Genomic DNA, 18,634 nt, shown 5'->3' with positions numbered 1-18,634 from the left:
TTCTGGTTATTGCGCCACACACACGCACGCGCGTCTGCCAGGCATGAGCAGAGCAGCCAGGGACAGCTTATGTTTTTGGCAGATGCATCAGTAAAATCAACATCTGTACAAAACAGCATAGTTTATCCCTACTGCTTGGTTCCTGTTGTCGCACACCAGCACTTACCTTGAGCCGATTCCTGCCATCCTTCCAGTGACTGGGGATATTCAGGACCTTCTCCTTTCGAGATTCCTGCCAGGAGCAGCTTCTGCTGAACATCATTCTTTGAAAGCCAGAAGTTGACATTGCCTTGCAAAGCAAACCCCAAATCTCAATGCAGAAAGCGGGTGCAAATCTCAACACACAGCTCTCTGTGTTGGTCATCACGCTGTTTGGGGGTTTGCGGTACAAACCAGTGCAAACCAAGCACAGAGACCTGGGGGGCAGGCTCCATCAGCCCACGCAGAGCTCCACGCCATCCCGAGGATCTGCATGAGGATCTGCATTCCTTTACCTCGAAGTCTGATCCTCCGCTCTGTTACTCCCCACAGAAATCAAAGAGTTAGGAGCTTTCCTGTCTGACCTCCAGTCTTTCACTCTAAAAGGCTGAGAGCATTTCCTAGCAGAGCTCCGAAGCATAAAGCTTAACGACAGGTCAAGTAGTACTAACTACATAAACTTGTTCAGATGCAAACTTTTTTTTTAGTTGTTACACAAATTACATTCAGTTGAATTGCCCAGAACATTTTTATTTCCTGATGATCTAGTCAGACTGGATCTGTAGTGGCTGAAACACATAAATCTCTGGTTTAGTTTTGGGAAAGGCTGCTCTCTGAGTGCATTTTATAGATGTAGTATTGAAAAAAAACATGAACAAAACACCACAAATGTGATTATGAAGTTGAACTTTGTTTCTTCCCTGTCTGCGTCTTTTGACCTTCCTTACAGTATCTGGCTCTTATCTCCATAGTTGCACAACTTTTATGCATCCCTTTGACTGATGAGATTTATAGGATCAGGTCCTGAAGGTTCATTTTTGCATATGTGAATTCTCTAGTAAAATACTCTTCTGAACTGAAGCCAAGCGCTTCAGTAGGCATAAGATGTCAGCTCTAGGAAAAACATTCTGGCTTAGTAGAAGGTATTACATAGCTTTGCTGGGAGCAACATACCATCCTCTCTAAAAACAAACAACTCACCACAAACTGGAAACTTGAGCTCACTGTAAAATGACACTTCTGAACACCATATCTTTTATTTTTATAACTTTTAATTGCAATGTCATCTGTGGAGCTGTTAAACCTCTGATTTCTAACTGTCAATGTAACCGTGGTACTATATCTGTCTGCATTTCCAGTATCTGACAGGTCTTGGAGCAGACATCCTATATATAGCCCTGCGAGATCATATTCCTGCAGAGTCAGCAGAAGCATCCAAGTGTGGTTTCCTGGCATATGTCAAATGATTTATCATGTATAAAGAAAACATGGTCCAGCAGGTAGGATTACTTATTTTCCCCCCAGGAAATTCAATTCTTGTTCCCTTTTTCTCTTCAGAGGAAATGGACAAAAAAAAAAAGTGATGTTTCACCCTCTCTGTGTGTCTATCTGCGGACACACAGCAGCTCTGTTGCTATTTCAGAGCACGCCAAGGTTTGATGCGCAAGTACTGATGCTACAGTGTGGGCACATCACGTTCACAGAGGTCTTGCAGTACAGGAACACACTGGCAGCACCTCATGCTTCTACCTCAAGGTGTGAAAAATGCCCCAAACCAGGACCTAAAGGGGTGAACTCAGGCTGTATTGGTGTGATTGGGCTCACCTGGTTCTGCAAGGTCTTCTGCGGGCTGGTTCCTCAGCCACCCACACCAGAGCCTGGCTGCAGGGTGCTGCAGGAAGGTGTGCCAGGGGGTTCAGCTTCAGTAAAGCCTGGCACAAGGTGGGACTGATCCACGTCTGGAAGGCTGGAAACATTTCAAGATCTCACCTGAAACTACACTGTCATTTAAAGTCAGTACCTTCTCCTGTAGGTTGTGATGGTCTTCCCAGTAAGACTGGATTTCCTGTTGGACAATGTCCAGCAGCTTGTAAATTAAACTGTGGGAGGGGAGGGGGGGGAATGAACCCTGCAACCACGCAGCTGCTATCCCAGCTTAATGTAGTGCAGGAACAGGAAGCAGTCATAACAAGAAAAATAACTGTCAATTGCTTTGAAAAAAAAAAACAAAAACCAACAACTTATTTATTTCCAAATCTTTATGGTGAATTTTACAAGTTTCGGTAAATTACACTGGGTTTGTAAATGTTACTTTGGTTTTACTCCAAGTACATAAATGCTCAATACAAAAGATAAAGCATGCACCACATTCTGTGATTCCTCTCTCCAGTGGTCATTAGAGTCTCAGCATACTACTTCCCACCTTTTAGGAGAAGATTAACAATTAAGTGATTGGAAAAAGTTAATTGCAGTTTTACGTGGACATAACATTTCCACATTCACTACGTAAACCAAAGCAATCCAGTAATGGAAATCTTTCTTATGTCAATAGTTCAAATGAGCATTTACATATCAATTCAGCAAGTCATTTGACTGCAGATTTAAAGTTAAAGCTCTGACATGAAGTCTTTCATGTCTTCTTACAGCACCAAAAGATGCACTTTTTCAGGAATCTGCCCTCATCAGTGATCTTGTCTAACTAAAGAAGAAATTGTATTTCACTGGACTTGGTCTGAAATCTAAATTTTCAACTTCACTGGTAGGACTAGGTGAGGAGCAGGGCTGGGGAGTTGAGGGAGGGATCAGGATCTATTTTGCCATATTCTTGTTGATGTTTAGCTAATTTTTTTAATGTGTTTGTACATTTTGAAATGTCATTTCAGAAAAATAAAATTCAAAATTGAAATATTATTTCAAATGAGAATAAACTTATTCTGCTTATATAATAATCAAAGTAAAACATTCTGACTTGACTTTGTTAATATTTGAATTTCAAAGAGTTTTAAAATATCTTCCCATTAAACTGAATTTGCACTTTCTGGTGAATGAATTTTTAGCTCCCTGCCTCCTCCTTCCAGTTCATCTACCTTATTTCTAATTTGCTCTTCCCACCCACTTCCTTTCATAACGCTTGTCCACAGCATGGCTACTACAACACTTCAGTTTGAAACCTGCGTTTGGCTTCCATGTACTGGACTCTTTAAGTTCTGCAACATACTCCCTTCTTCTATTTGTCAAGTTAGGAAATTTAAAAATTGCATGTATATATATATATTTACACACACACACACAATTTTACTTAGGACTGGGCTAGGCTGCAAAATTAGGATCTTGGTTTCGAAGACAAAATGAGCTTGCTTTGCCTACAGAGTGGAGAACTAGCTTGTTCTGCTAAAGAAGAAAAGGGCAGAAACAGATGTGCCACGTTCATGCTGATCCCGATTGCCAGGCTTAGGAACACTTGCAGCAAGGTTTTGGCTCAGGCTCATCCTCATTTGCAGTGATTAAAAGAATAAGAGCATGGCCTCTCTTTGGTAGGATCAAAGGTATCAGAAACGGAGTACGTATATTTTATCTTCTCCTGTGAGTTCTGATGGTTTTCTCAGTAAGTCTTGATTTCTTGTTGGACTACTTCCAGCAGTAACTGTAGTTTGTGTGTAAGATAATCTGAAAGGGGGGAAGGAAAAGGAGGAAAGTTTAGTCCAGTGGAAATCTTGAGATATGGCTGAAAATCAGACCATCAGCAGTGATGGCTGGATCACTACATTAGCTGATCACTGTAACCTTTTCCTTTCTTGCTGTATATTTTCTTCTGTTCAATGGTTATTGATACACCCCTCAGCCCAACATCAAATCAAAAGAAAAAAAGATTCATAACTGAAATTATAAATTAAACTCAAAATTAGGCTCTTGTTTCTGAGTAAATCATTGTGCCACTAGGGCAACCACTGTGCCACATCCAAAGGAAATCTGTGCTAGACATTGCATAGAGTGGAGATGTATTTCATTTACACACCCACATCTATGCCCAAAACCATCCTGGCCTCTTCACCAAACAGATAGCCCTCAGGTAGTCCCATCTTCTCCCACCAGTCCTCCCCGCAGCCTTTCAGCAAGTGTGTTTGTGCACAGGGTTACAGTGTCTGCCTGTCAATCTCTCCATCCTAACTTTTGATCTCCTTGCTCATTGTCAGCCAAATTTGAGAGAGAGGTGGTGATCCCAAAGTTGTGATAAAGTTTAGCAGAAACCAGGGCTGGGGTGCAAAAATGACCCTCTCTGTTCCTCTCCCCCACCCCCGTTGGCAGACCTCAGCCCTGTCTTTTTTAAAACAAAGCATCAGGCTGGCTTATCAGTATATTCAGAAGCCAGGCAGACACGGCCCGTGTCTGGCTGCCAACCACCCGCAGCACAGCCTACCCCTGGTCTCTTTGGCTGCGGAGGCTGTGTCTTGGGAAAGCCATTGAAGGGGTGGCAGGGGTCATGATTTAGGTTTCATGAGGTCTGTTGGTCATGGAGCAATTTGTGTTAGAGATGAGCCCAGGGAACAAACTGACATCCCCAGCCCTGAGCCTGTGTAGGTCCACAATACTGAAACTCAAAACGCATACTTACAAAATGATCTACGGCAACGACTTGACATTTGCCCATGGATTATGAGGTAGTAGACTGGAAAACCACTTAAAACCATGGTGCATCCAATGCTAATGTTCACAGGGTCTGAGTAGAAAGACATTGCCACTGTGAAGAGGCAGATGATGGTAAAAGAGATAGGAATGAACAGGGGAACCTGGGGAAAAGAGCACAGAAGACGCTCATGCAAAACTGACGGCTGTAGCGAATCAGCCTCCACACATGCCGGCACACACTGTATTCACTTCTCCATCTTAAAGAAGATGAGAAAAACCATACAGCTGTCTTGCACAGTGTTTCTGTACAATCAGTTGTGAATGAGTAGAATGCACATAGCAAAAATTGACTTGTACCATCTTCAGAGCCCAGTGTGCCCTGTGAGGGGCATGCCTCCTATATTCATGTGCATCAAAATATAAACTTCACTTGCAACTGGAAGCCAAGCAGGGGGAGAAGTCACTTATACCCCACTGCTCTCTGAATGTACCGGTCCTGTGCACGCACATGCACCTACTTGCCACCTGTCACAACTGGTGGTGGAAAATCTGAAGCCAAGAGTAGAAGCAGCACTTCGAACTAAAGTGTTCTTTGGTTGTAACACTCATGGCTTATTCTGACCTTCCTCCAACTTGACTGAGACTTATAGCAGCCAAAATAGGATGAACCAGACTTCCTATCTCCATTGCACCTACATCAAGAACATAAGCTTCAACAACACCCTGATGAAAGACCAAAGAAGCAGTCAGCACTTCAGCCTTACCCTGTTGGGTGAGCCAATTCATCTGGGTTATTTGGAGAGTAAATCAGAAGACTGCAATAAACAATAAAACTGTGAAACATTCCCTCAGTCTTTGGATCCAACCTCAGCCAAGTTACTCCTCACCATGGCTGATAGGATGAAGGAGCTGCTGGTCTCACCTAGGGTGACAATCTCTTTTCTGGTAACAGATCCTATTTTCTGGTAACAGATCCTATTTTGGATGCGGACCATGCCGAGCTGGAAGACATCAGTTGCTCTAGCGATGGCAGCCTTCCAGCCACCAAACTTATGTGTTCTTGCAGTCTTTCCAGCCAGAGCATCCCCTGCCAGCCTCTCCTACATGCACGCACTCACGCTGCACATCTGCTTGAGAGGTGAGCAAGAGGACGGCTTCCTCCTCTTCCTGGTATTTTCTCACTATTTCTAACCCAAAATGCTACTGGGGAGAAGTAGTACCAGCATAATCACATGTATTGTACGATTTGTTCTCCATAAACTGGTGGCAGAAGACGACCTCTCTCTGGCCACTAGAGCGCAGCACGTGCCCACACCACCTGCGCGCAGCCCTTCCCTCTTACTGATAACTGGGCTTCAGGTTTGAAGTGGTTATAAAAACTAGGGAGACCAGGGAAAAAAAATAAATCAACCAAACTGACCAAAAGCCCAGCATTTCCTTCCCTCACCTACTCTGCCTTTAGGAGCCGTTAAAAGCCTAAATCAAAATGGGGCAAAATCTTAGCAGCTGAAAACATCACCAGTGCTATCCACCAATAAACTTCCCCTGAGAAGCTTGGTTTAAAAGAAAAAGAGAAAACATATTTAAAATCTGGTTCTGGGTGAGTACACAAGTGCATCCAGCCAACGAACTGGGAAGCTTCAAGCTCTCTGCCAAACACAGAGTCTCCAGCAAAGACAGAGAAGAAAAATGACCCCAAACTTCCCATGGGGCCTCATGTGGCTCAGGGAGGAGCCCTGGGAGCCATGGGAAGCGTTTATATCCCCTGAGCTTCTCGCTGATCGGCTGCCCAGTGCCTGTGGCCTCAGAGGTCCCCTCTCCTCCCCAGGAGCTGGCTGGAGGCACCAGGCAGGAGCAACTGGAGACAGGAGCAAACTGTACACCTCAAGCACCACCCCAGCCTAGCACCTTCTGCACATTACCCAGCAGTGGGAAAGGTGCTCCAAGCACAAGAAAGCTGCTCCAGCACCAACTCCAACGTCCCCCATCAACACAAGGAAGATCCCAGCACCCAGCTGCGTGAGAAGAGCCACTGCTGGAGGCTAGGGAAGGGCACAAGAGGACAAGGCGTCCTACACTTTGTGGTACACATCCATGTGCTGTGCACATCCTCAGGGCCTACAGCAGCAATAGTTGCACAAGAGCTGCTTTACACTATATGGTATTTTTGTGCCAGTAGATGATTCCCCGTAAGTCAGGTTTGCTCCCAGGATCCCTCCGACCATCCTCTTTTCCCCCAAGCCTTACACCCTGCTGGTTCTCAGCTAGAGCTGAGACTTAACCTACCACTGAAACAACATCCAGGCAAGGGTCTCTCCCTGCAGCCCATGAGATGCGTGTGGGAACTGCCTTCTGCACATATCCCAGTTCCCAGCCTGAAATTTTGTCCCCTGGAGCAGGCTGCCATTCTTACAGATGTGGCTGGTGACACCATGTAGAACTGACTATATAGGATTTGCCACATCTGGCTGTTTGGGCACATTTCAGGGGCTCTCCCTGCATCCCTTACTGAGGAATAGGGATCAAGACCCCTGACTGCCTAAAGGCAATCATGGCCATGTAATGCTATAATTATTAGAAAGTAAGAGAGAGAAATCACAAGCCGGCACATTCCTGGCTGTTAGATACACGCCACGCGTTACCTTGAATGGGCTGTGCAGCTCCGGGTGTCGGTGGCGATGGACAATGAGTCCAAGGGTGGCTAATCCTATGAAGAGCCATCGGGAAAAGCTGAAGAAGTTCATTAGATGGTAGATATCTCCGATACACACCATGGCAGTAACCAAAGGGAACTGAGCATTGTGAAGATGAAATACAGTCATTAAAGCCTTACTACGGTCCTCGGACAAGAAAGGGTAATGTGGATCACCTCTTCCAGCCCCCCTGCAATCACAGGCAGCTACTTCACAGCCCCAACATTTCAGAGGTCAGTGAGCTTTACAAAACAGTGTCACAGACTGAAGGCAAAAGGCCTAAACTCACTATTACGATGTGCCACAGGAAGGAGCAATCCTTTCAAGATCAACAGCATCTTTGATGCTTTATGTCCTGGGCAGGGCAATTAAAACATGTGTGATCCAAAAGCCCGTGCTGTCACTACAAAGGCTACCTACAGAGTTATCTGCTAAGTTTTTAGCAGCTTGACTGACCTGCAAGAGGCACTGCAGCACAGTTAGGATGGAGCTGGACCATAGCCGGAGGAAAAAACAAAACAAAACAAAACAAAAACTGAGAGCATCTCTGCAAACAGTCATTCCCACCACACCTGGGGATTTCAGTTTTCCAAATAGCCAAAGCCTGGCAGAGGTGTTTTCATAGGACAATACTGAGCAGCAGCCATGGCAGATGGTAGGGACAGTACTTTTAAAAAAAGATGTCCAAGGCTATAAGGCACGGACTTTGAGGTAGTGGGTTTGGATACCACTACTGGCCCAAGGGGACTTAATACTTTGCAGCCATTTCCAGTATTCCACCCTCTTTATTTTTCAGAGGCTGACTTAGTGTCTCAACACCCTTTAACACTCCTCAGCTTCTCCAGGCTTTGCAAGAAAACCAAGACTGCAAGAAGAGGGCATGTCGCACAGCCAGATCTCCTTACCATTAACATGACAGCAGGAAGGGGTGTATGCCTTCGAATGTGGATCATGGAGAAGAGAGGAGGCCACTGTCCTTCCCTGGAAGCCACAAACAGAGTCCTAGGAAAAGACAGGGAGCCCTATGCATTAGTATCCCACATCCAGACTGGAAATTAGAAGATCAGTTGCTGGACTGACCTGAGGCCGCAAGGCACATTCCCCAGCACAGGTCTGCTATTCAAGGCCACAGTTCTGCCTTTAGCTGCACTTTTGGGGCATATGGAAGAAAAAATCAATGTTGAGTTCCCATAGCTCTCCCAGGACCAGTTAGTTCAACACAGTGCAGAGCCCACCAGCAGGACCACTGGTAGCATCCCCTTGGGCAGCCTATTAGCAGAGACCTTTGGGCAAGTCCAAAGTGACCATGAATGAGTTCAAGTTGGAAACAGAAGCAAGAAACCATCAGAGAAGGGGTTAATCTTTCCGGTAGGAAGTGGAAGGGTCACAAGCTTCGATTCTTTATAAGACAGGCTGGTGAGTTAATGAAAGTGGATTGTCAGTCTTGATGCCTATATTTTTTAATATATATCTATATACTTATATATATACACTTATATAAGTATATATATTAAAAATATATATGCATATATACACATATATATGTATATAAATATGTATATATAAAAAATAAAGTGCAATTTCCTCAAATAATAGAGGATTTTCAATCCTTCGGCCAGCTGTTGGAAAATATATTTTGGCGTACTGCCCAGAGGCCAGCTACACACCAGACCAGCTACAAAATGACAGCAGAGAGCTCCTTGCCTCCATCCCTCCTTTGACTCATGAAAGGGCAATTAGGGAGAAGGCACTGCATCCAATTTTATAAATTTAATATTCACAAACAAACCATGCCAGAGCATCAGCTGGGCTGGAGCAGGGCCCAAAGCAGCTGGGGCATGAGTGTAAAACTGGTTTTATTGCTGTCTCTGTGGTTTTGCAGGGGTGTGGCTGGCCAGCAGCCAGGGAGGCCCCATCACTGTTTATATGGCCTTTCTGCAGTGATTATGTTAATGGTGCCAGGATTGGGGAGAGAAAAGTGATAGGGACACGCAGAAACTCTGTGCTGTCCAGGGACTTCTCATCCTCAAAGAAAACCACTGTCTAGAGGAGCTAAAGGGGAGGATTCTCCACACCTGTATTTAATATAGGACTTCAGGGTAGTGGATCAAATAACGCATTAGCTTTCACACTATGAAACATCCCTTTCATATCAACTGATTTTTCCTTTTGCAATCAGAGCTGTGAAAGAGAACCAGCTCTAGAGAGTTCACTCAGCTCCTCGGGACCAGCACAACGTGCTTCTCCGTACGCTCTGCCCTCCTCTCCAATTTCAAGGCTCCCGTAAAGACATGCAGTGTAGTAGCCAGTGAAGCTGGCAAGATAATTTTTCCATGGAACAAAGCTTTTATTATTGCTACAACCAGACTTGTTAAGCCTCAGCTACTGCTTTAGGAATGGCCCGTCCCTAATAACATTTCACTGACCTTAAAGCAAAGTCCTCAAGGGAGAGCTTGCCTTTGGCCAGAGATCCTCACAACAGAGGGTGCCCCATGCCCTGTAGCAGAGCAGCTGGGTGAACCCAGCGAAAGAAGACTTGGTCTCACTGAGTAGCTGCCAACGTCAACAAAGCCTCTAGTTTACCAGAAGCATTGACATTTCACTTTAAACTGGGGATTTAAACTGAAAGGGAGGGGGAGAGGGGGAAGAAGATAAAAATCTTTGTTTGTGACCAGCCCTAGGTACCAAAGTCTGAACCTAGCCAGAAATAGAAAGGGTCATCTCTTAGCCTACAGGGATTGTCCTGTAGTGGACATCCTGGGAGTCAAAGGCCTTATTTTTCCCACAAGAGTGGCTAAAATGCCATCACGTGGGTAGGCAGTTGCACAAGTTGCTGATGCTCCCCTCCAATTCAGTAAGCAATGAATTCTTAGGAACATGACCTTGAAAACGTGAAGATTCCTCCATTCATGGTTCCAAAGCAGGACAGCGCAACAAGGACAGGGACCACGGAGATCAGGCTTTTGAAGGCTCGCTGCACAAAGCTCTGAAGGAAGAGCAAGTGTGACTTTAGGAAAACGTGGTGATCTCTAAACATCAGATTCAAGACAAAGACAACTTCCTCTATCAAAGGAGTAAAGTATAAATCATAAATCTTGCCTTTTCTATTGTCATCTGTAGGTTATTTTTCATTATCTTTTAGGCAAGAGTAGAAGAAGTTACTGTTGCCCAGTAATCCAGAGAAATGACAAAGCAATAAAGCATTTTATTGGAAAAATCATCTCCAAAGCACTTGCCGTGACCCCCCCGCCCCTCCCTTCAGCTGACCACACTGAAGAAAGATAACAGTAGGGGTGATGGCTCACCACAGCCACAGCAGGAGAAGCCAGAACGTCTTGCGTTCCCAGGACCGTGTAATAGGAGATGTTGGTGAGCATGTACCCCACAATTACCGTGATCACAGACACGATGACAGCCAGGGGGATATTTCTACAAGAAAGAGGAAGAGGGGCACACAAAGAACAAGCTGTTATCCCTTGTTATGCACACTATTACTGCAGTTGGTTAGGTGAACACACAAACTTATTTCCTCCCATACTGCATTTGGGAAAGCCACGGTACCCCAGATGCTGGTAACCGACTTCTTCCCAGCCTTACCGCTCTGGTCTGACCAACTCTTCACGCACAAAGCTTGTCTGAAACCTGCACGATGGGAAGAGACAGGGATAGAGTTTGAGCCATGTCTCAGCCACCAGCCTCCTGGCCCATGAAGCACCCTCCTGTCGCACCTACCAGCCTGAGTACGCGAACATGCCTGCGTAAAAAGCCAGAGGCAGCTTATCCAAAGCCAGTGACTGCCTGTCAAAAGCACCCTGGAAGTTTTCGGTGTGGCCTGCAGAAGAGATAAACAAATGGACACGGGGCAGGGAAATGTCAGAGATGGGCTTCCTTCCTGCGGGATAACACCCCCTGTACCTCTTGCCCAGACCTGGGAAGAATGTTTGTGACTTCCCTGGAGCCAGGTATTCAGATTTGTTTCATTGCTTTAATTTGCTTTGCTGTGCTGATGCATTTACTTCACAAACAGTGACAGAACAAATCTGTCCCCCATCCAGCTACGGGAGACATTTCAGGAAGGGCAACGGCAGCAGCTGGTTCTGTTTCAGACAGAGCCTGCTGTGGGAACGGGAGATTGTGGAGACGAGAGGACCCAAGTTGTCCTGTCCTTTCTTTAGGCCCAAAATTAATTCGCTGACTTGGCCCCCCTCTTTCCCCTTCCCAGCTCCCTGAGCAGCTGGATGAATACTCCTCTTTGATGTGGTGCAGCCAACGAGGCAGCTAATTCAGCTCTCGCTGTGCTCCCTCCCAATCCCGCTGCTGGAGCGCTGACCCCAGCCCCATGCTGGTCGGAGCATGGGAACTGGGACAGAGGAGGGAACAGGGAGCAGGGACTGCCATCCTGGCCCCCACTCCAGGCACAATCCCTGCCAGCCACTGCAACTCACCTGCAGGAGGAGGGAATGAGGACACAGAGGAAAAAGCAAATAAAATTTTAAAAGTAGAGGTGGTTCAGATAAAGATGCCATTTTACCAACTCTCCCAATTTTCCTAGAAGTTCTCTGCTTGAGATAACAACAGAAAAAAAACCACAAACCCACAAACAAACAAATAAACAATAATCAAAGTCAGGATTTTGGATATGAACCACATTTTATCAAACATCAAACAAACCTAGGGAAGGGAGAAACACCTAACGGCCTCTCATTCAAAGGAAGACCAATAGGAAACACAGTCAAAAGGAGTTGCATTTCCAGCGTTTCCAAATCTGGGTGGCCCAAGGTTTGGTTCCAGATCTATATTCAGTTCTCCCTGTCAAAGTATCTTTAAAAGTAAAAGGAGTATATCTTGCCTAGTTGGGCTTTGCCAGGAAAGGGATGAAATGGCACAAGACACATGGAGAAAGTCAGGCCGCTTCTATGGAGTTGCCTCTGCAAGGAGCTCTGTGACAAGATTTGGACATTAGGGTTTGCAACCCTGGCCCAGCAAGTCTCTAAAAACCTGAGCCAAAGGGAAGGTAACGGCAGAGGAAAGGACAAGAGTATAACCAGAGAAAGTAGAACAAGGCAAGGGAATCAGGCAAATTGATTTAAAAGCACAAAACTGATTTTTAAGCACAAAAAACAGGTCAAAAAGAAATCAGATTTGAAGAAAACTAAACCAAAATATGGGAGTGGGCCTATCAGGGTAGTCTTTTTATGTTTTAAAATGATTGCTGATAAGTGATGGCGCATAAAAAGGATTTATTGTCTGCAATACATTAATGAGTGATTTACAGTCTCCCATGAGTCAAATTAAATACAACCTGTCATATTGGGGTCTCTTGGTGAATTCTCCCTCCAGATGTCACCAGTACTTATCCTCCTCACTGGAGGAAGGGTGCCAGGGCTCCAGATTATCATTTAAAGGCATTCCTAACAATAATGGCTTAGGATTTCTAGCTGCAGGGCAGTCCTTCAGTTCAGAAGTGCTGCCAGCCGGAGGGGATCTTCGCACGTTCAAAGGAGCCAGCTCCAGACATCAAAAAGAAACATGAACGTGTAGCCTCCTGCCTGCGTTGTTTTCTCTGCAGAGGAAGGTAGTAGCATGACAAGGGGACAGGCTTCATCCCTTGAGTGGGAATGCCTTGGGTTTTTCTATAAACTGAGGCTTGGATTAAAGCCAACGCTCTTGTACCATTCCCAGAAGATACTACCAGCAGGGGTTTTTTCCCCCACTCTGGATGTGAGTATACAATCCTGTGTGAGTCCATCATACGTCTAAGTTACTGCCCATCTCTATTAGAAGGTAAAAAACATGAGCTTCAGCCACAAAACGGTTAGAGATGCAGTTACCAGGGCTCAGCTGAGGGCTGGTAACACATTGCACAGCCGTGACTGGTTTGGGTCACCACGGGATGCTGTCACACATCACTGATGTCCATCAAATTTGTGCTGCTTTGGAAGGATTTCAAGCCAAGCTGGAATCAGGCAAGTCTGATACCAAAGAAAGACCATCCACAGAGGAAGGTGCCTGTATGACCCTGGGTAGGCTCAAACCTCAAGCACCAAGGCTCTCCCTCAGTTTTGAAGAAATCGCAGCTGAGCCAGGTGCATTGGCCCAGTGCAATGATGCAGCTTAGTGCCAACTACCCTGGTCTCAGCTCCCAGCTAATTCACATCCTGCCAGCTAAAGGAGTACCACACTTGTCACTAGGGACCTATAAAAAGGCCGTGACAGGTGAGTATGTCGAGCACCCTCCCTCAGTCACCCAGCAGCACACCTACCCTGGGCCAGCAGCATCATCCCGGGCACGATGATGAGTGCCAGAGCCAGGAGTTTGACGATGGAGAGAGCCGTCTGCAGCCGGGCACTCCAGGTGACGCTCCAGGAGTTGAGGGTGAGGACTGTGTCTGGAGAGGAGACCACACTGCTACAGGTCGACACATGCAGGAAAAAATTAAGCAGTGCTCCCTGCTCTAGGGATGCCAGGGAGAAGGCTGCATCTTTACAGAGAGGATGCCCGGGGCAAGAGATATCAGAAAATATTACAGGTGTGGCCCAGCGTACAGTGGTTGAAGGGGGAGCTGAGTTATGCTCCTAAGAGGGACCAGGAGCCTGGTTCCTGTTGGGTGACCCACACTTGCCTGGAGGAAGGTATGAGTTTGCAAGGACATCTCAGCAGCCCCCTTCACAGCAGCCCCTGTACCAGCACACACCAGCCCAGAGCAGGCAGAACAGCTTTGCAGGCAGCAGGCAAGGAGTTCAAAAGCTTGAGCCTTACACCCTCCACCCAGGTGGAATTTGCACAATTATATATGAAGAGTTTCTACTCCCATACTTGGCACAACCCCCAAGGCTCCAGCTGCTCAACAGGGAGGCCCATGCACCTTCTTGGAGAATATCATGGCTCCAAACCAGTGCCTTGGATCAGGAAGCTTTGGGTAGCCAAGGAGGTAAGATGGGGCTCCAATCCCATAGTTATCCCAGAAGATAACACCCAGTAAGTGCCCCTGGTCTAGGGCAGAGAGGCTCCGAGGTCAGCATTCCAGTAAAAGTTAGTACTTACAGTACCCCAGGAGGGACACCAGCTTCACGGCAGGGACAGGGGCTGCACAGGGGGCAAAAAACGGCTCCAGAATGTAGCGTCCAAACGCCAAAGAAACCACAGCACTGTTGGCAGGCCTGGGAGGGGGAACCGAGCACAAACTGGGGTCTGCAGACAGCCAAAAAATGGCATGATGTAAAACTGCACAAAACTCAGGAGGGGAGGAATTTTCCCCACCCAGCTTAATCCTGCTCTCCCATGCAGATGATAAATTTCCCATAAAGTCTTTTTCACAGGCTTTTCTCAGTAAATGGGTTAAAAATCACATGCTGCAAAAAAAGATTCATTCCCAACTTGAAAGCAAAAGTTGAGATTAATTGTACTAAGCAATGGTTCATATGTCCTGCTTCATCTCAGCTTATATGAAGAGCACAGGTTATTGAGAGGTGAGGACTTTTTTTTTAAAGTTAAAAAAGAAATAATTCACAATTTTCTAAAATATTATTTGACTCAGGGATAAGCCAGAAAATTGTCTACACAAGAGAACCTGAAAAAGCTTCACAATGAAAACAGAAGATCTGAAATAAATCTGACATCTATTGTCAGTCTCTGAAAAATACTGTGGCTCTTGGAAGATACCAGCTGCCAAGGGAGAAGAGAGATATTCTTCAAGTACAGATCACATTGAACATGTGTAGCTATTTAGTCATTGTGCCTTCTTCCTTTTATCACTGAAAATCTTTAGGAGTTGTTCAGATTGTTTCTTCTCTTTCCTTTACAAACTGCTTAGACTGTTACCTGGCACCATAACTTGCTTTTTTTTTAAATTGTCACAGCATCCAGCAAAAGGCAAACAAACAAAAGCCCTTACCTGATAGCAAAAAACTCTGCCCACAGGAATAAGAAACTTGGCAGAGGCCCTAATGTCTCCAAAATGTAGATATAATGTCCTCCAGACTTGGTGATTCTTGTTCCAAGCTCTGCATAACACAAGGCACCTGGAAAAGTTCAGGTAGAAAAGCACTGTGTAAATCGTCCCATGGATTTTCTCTCTTCTGTGTGACTGTATAGGGACTGAATGAATCTGTTTAAAATAAGTAATGAATTAGAGGAAGAAAAGGGGATTTAGCAGAACCACTATTCCCTATTTTTGTGCGCTACGGTGTTTTGAATTAAGTTTTGAAGTAATTGACTTTTCTGTCAGACAGGAAGAAATTCTCCATTTTCTGGTTAATGACACAACTTTCCCATGGAAGTTATGTGAAAAGGTGTGTGATAGAAATGTTGCACTAAGCTACAACAGGTTTCCTTCAAAAACCGTCCTGGAGATTTGGGTTCTCTCTTCTCCTCACAGTTAGACTGGTGAAATGCTGCTTACAAGGCAGTTACAGCAGCTCAGCCAACAGGCAATCACTGAACTGGTCGTTTCAATCACATTTTTTTATTACAGACCACGTTTCTGTGTCCTTATCTTGCATCTTCACATAAATCCTTTCCTTCATTCGAAGACACCAGACAGAAGACCTAGCAGGGCATCTCCTCTGAGAGGGAAGACCTGCCACCAGAGAAAACATGGCTCCCATGGTGCAGAGCAAAGGAAGCGTCTGTGTGAGAGGCTCAGCTGGTCTTTTCTCACGTGTTCATGTACCCCGATAGGCCTGGGGACTGCCTGCTCCTGCCTCGACAAGCGCCTCTGCACCTCCCTGACCCTGAGCCAGGGCACAAGGAGAAACCCTGGGAGAGGTGTGCCGGAGAAGGCAGTTTAAAACTTTCAAGCAAATGGATAGAAACCTTTACACCTCCTCCTGTGCCAAAAACAGATCTTTACATCTGTGCTTTCTCTATAGAGCAATTCATCATGCCGTCTGAATGGGTCTAAGTATGAATCTTAAGCCCTGTCTACACTGGATTTGCTTGCCAGGTTAAACATCCTTTGTTCACCAAAAGAAATCATAGAACACTTCACTTTTTTGAGCACAACTCGCCTTGCAGCGGGGCTGAGCGCTGTTGGGATGGGACCCTGGGGGGTAAGACCATCTCTAGCTGTGCTGTCTACTTCTTTGCCCAGCTCAGGTGGCTGTGAAGGGAGAGTGCAGAGGAACCCAGTGGTGATATGGCCATGCCTCCAAGTCCCATGGCAATAGTACCATATTCAGGTCATGCCGATGGTGAGGACCTCAATTTTTCCTGCCTCTCTGTTGGCAAATTTGTGCAGAATCCCTGTTCAAAGTGTCTAATACAGGCAGACACCTCGTCCCATTTATTCCAGTGGGTCTCTTTGCATACTTTAAGCATATGTTTAAGCGCTTTGCTGAACTCATGTAGGGGACTTCTATAAATGCCATACTTGAAAGAAAAAAAAAAAAAAGCATATAAGAAAGCAGGCCTTTTTAATATACTGCAAAAAAAGTGTCAGAGAAATGATCAGGGGAGGTCATCAAGCTGATAAAAGGGAAGAAAAAACCAAAAAAAATTGGCTGCAAAATACAATAACTTGATAAAGAGACTCCCAAGGCCCTTCCAGCAGAATCTGTCAAAGGATGCAATGGAGAGAGAAACCTTTCCAAGTGCAGAGCGTGGGCTATGTGATCAGCACACACATCGTTTATTGCTCTGCTCAGTTAAAAGAAACACGATGGTCACATTATATTTTAATACTTTCTTTAAGCAAGAGTACATAATTTGCCAAATCACCACACATAGGCTGCAACATGAAATATCAGTACATACATGTCCTGAGTAACATGCTCTAACATGCTCTGGGCAATCCTGCTTCGGCAGGGGAGTTGGACTAGATGATCTTTATGGTCCCTTCCAACTCTAAAAATTCAGTGAAATTCAGTGAAATGCTAAAAGCAAGAACCACACTTGTTGCCATATTAACAATGTAATGCCTCGATTTCTAAGCTTGTGTGTACATGTCACAGTGCCAAAGTGTTTTGTCCCACATGGAGTATTTTTCCTTTCTTGTTTTTTTGTTCCTAAGTCAATATAGAATAAGAACTTTAAAGTCACCCACTGAAATATACATCAGATTTCTTCCCAGTGCAGAGAGATCTTGCAATTCTCCTAACAGCACCTTTAGAGTGTTTCCGAGATGGTGATTTTATACAGTTAATGAAGGAAACTAAAAGCCATACATTTTATCCATTGGAACTTTAAAAGCTACATTATTTTAGATGAACTAGAATGAAACTGTCATCAAACTGTCCACCCTTTGTGAGAAAATACTGGTATTAATGCCAGAAACCAAGCCAAGGGTAACACACAGAAAACAGGGCTGAACTGATCTGCTGCATCTCCTGCTTCAAGGCAGCATCAGGCACATCCAAAACATTTCTGACAGACATCCAGACACCCACCCCTGGCTGGTGGACACTCTGCAGCTCCCCAGGCAATCTGCTCTAGCACTTCTCTATACTCCTCCCTGACAGGTCCCTTACGGCATGTTAAGACCGTCACTTCTTGCCCTTTTCACAGTGTCTATGAAAAGCACTGCACAGCCCCCGGACTCACAAGTGCTTTTTGGATGCCTACGTCTCCCTTCCACCTCACAGAATGAGCCCTCTCATCTTCTCCCAGGTTTCCTGGCAGAGACCACGCTATCTCCATCTGCAGTCATTGTTACTCCTCTGCCCCGGACTCACACAAGATTTCATATTCACAGACCGTAAGTGCTGGGATTTTCTCGGTCACCACAAGGGAATCATTTGAACTAAAGACCCCTGGTGATCCCCCCAGGTTTCTTAAACCTTTGTTTCTGTTGCAGTATGAAGGGGAAAATTTTGGTCTATTCTGCTCTCAACTTTTTATACATAAAAACGTGCTGGCTTCCCTCACCTCCCAGGTGCTTAAGCAAAGGCTGGCAAAGCTCACCACAACTCACCGAACATTGAGAGGAGCCCACAGGCAAACCAGACAACCAGGGAGAAACCCACGCTGCCAGAGTTTTTCAGTACTCCTTTTGGGGAGATAAAGATGCCGCTGCCAACCATGCTGCCGATGAGGAGTGAGAAAGCCCTCACCAAAGTTATCTTTTTCCTCAGAAAGACAGCCTCCTCTTTTTTCTTGTCTTTCCCCATGGCTTTCTTCTAATCTCAGGGGAAAGTCATGCATTCAGGAACTATAGTCACCCAGGTGTCCTCAAGGCTCACCTGTAAGACAAAAAAATAGTTAGGGATTCAGGGGTCTTCTTTTCTTGACAAGATTTTTTGCAGAAACCTGTCAAGATCTGTTGAATCCGTTCTCCTCAGCTGCACCAACCAAACCACAGGCGCATGTAACACACTCAGCATCATCTCTCACATCAGTA

General features: G+C 45.5%; 1 protein-coding gene across 1 annotated transcript; it reads right to left on the bottom strand.

Moving 5' to 3' along the window:
* Nucleotides 1–3,580: 3,580 nt before the first annotated feature.
* LOC141479205 (cystine/glutamate transporter-like) lies at nt 3,581–18,404 on the bottom strand. The gene is made up of 12 exons (XM_074168265.1): nt 18,209–18,404; nt 15,194–15,320; nt 14,344–14,459; nt 13,562–13,687; nt 11,031–11,130; nt 10,896–10,940; nt 10,604–10,727; nt 10,181–10,284; nt 8,204–8,300; nt 7,248–7,397; nt 4,592–4,766; nt 3,581–3,645 (listed from the first exon to the last, which is right to left on the bottom strand). Exons 1-12 carry the CDS (start codon nt 18,402–18,404, stop codon nt 3,581–3,583), a joined length of 1,425 nt encoding a protein of 474 aa, XP_074024366.1.
* Between the last annotated feature and the right edge of the window lie 230 nt (nt 18,405–18,634).

This window comes from Numenius arquata, chromosome 2 (assembly GCF_964106895.1).
Source record: "Numenius arquata chromosome 2, bNumArq3.hap1.1, whole genome shotgun sequence".
Classification (NCBI taxonomy): Eukaryota; Metazoa; Chordata; class Aves; order Charadriiformes; family Scolopacidae; genus Numenius; species Numenius arquata.
Note: the sequence above shows the minus strand (reverse complement) of the source record. Positions and strands in the feature narration are given on the sequence as shown.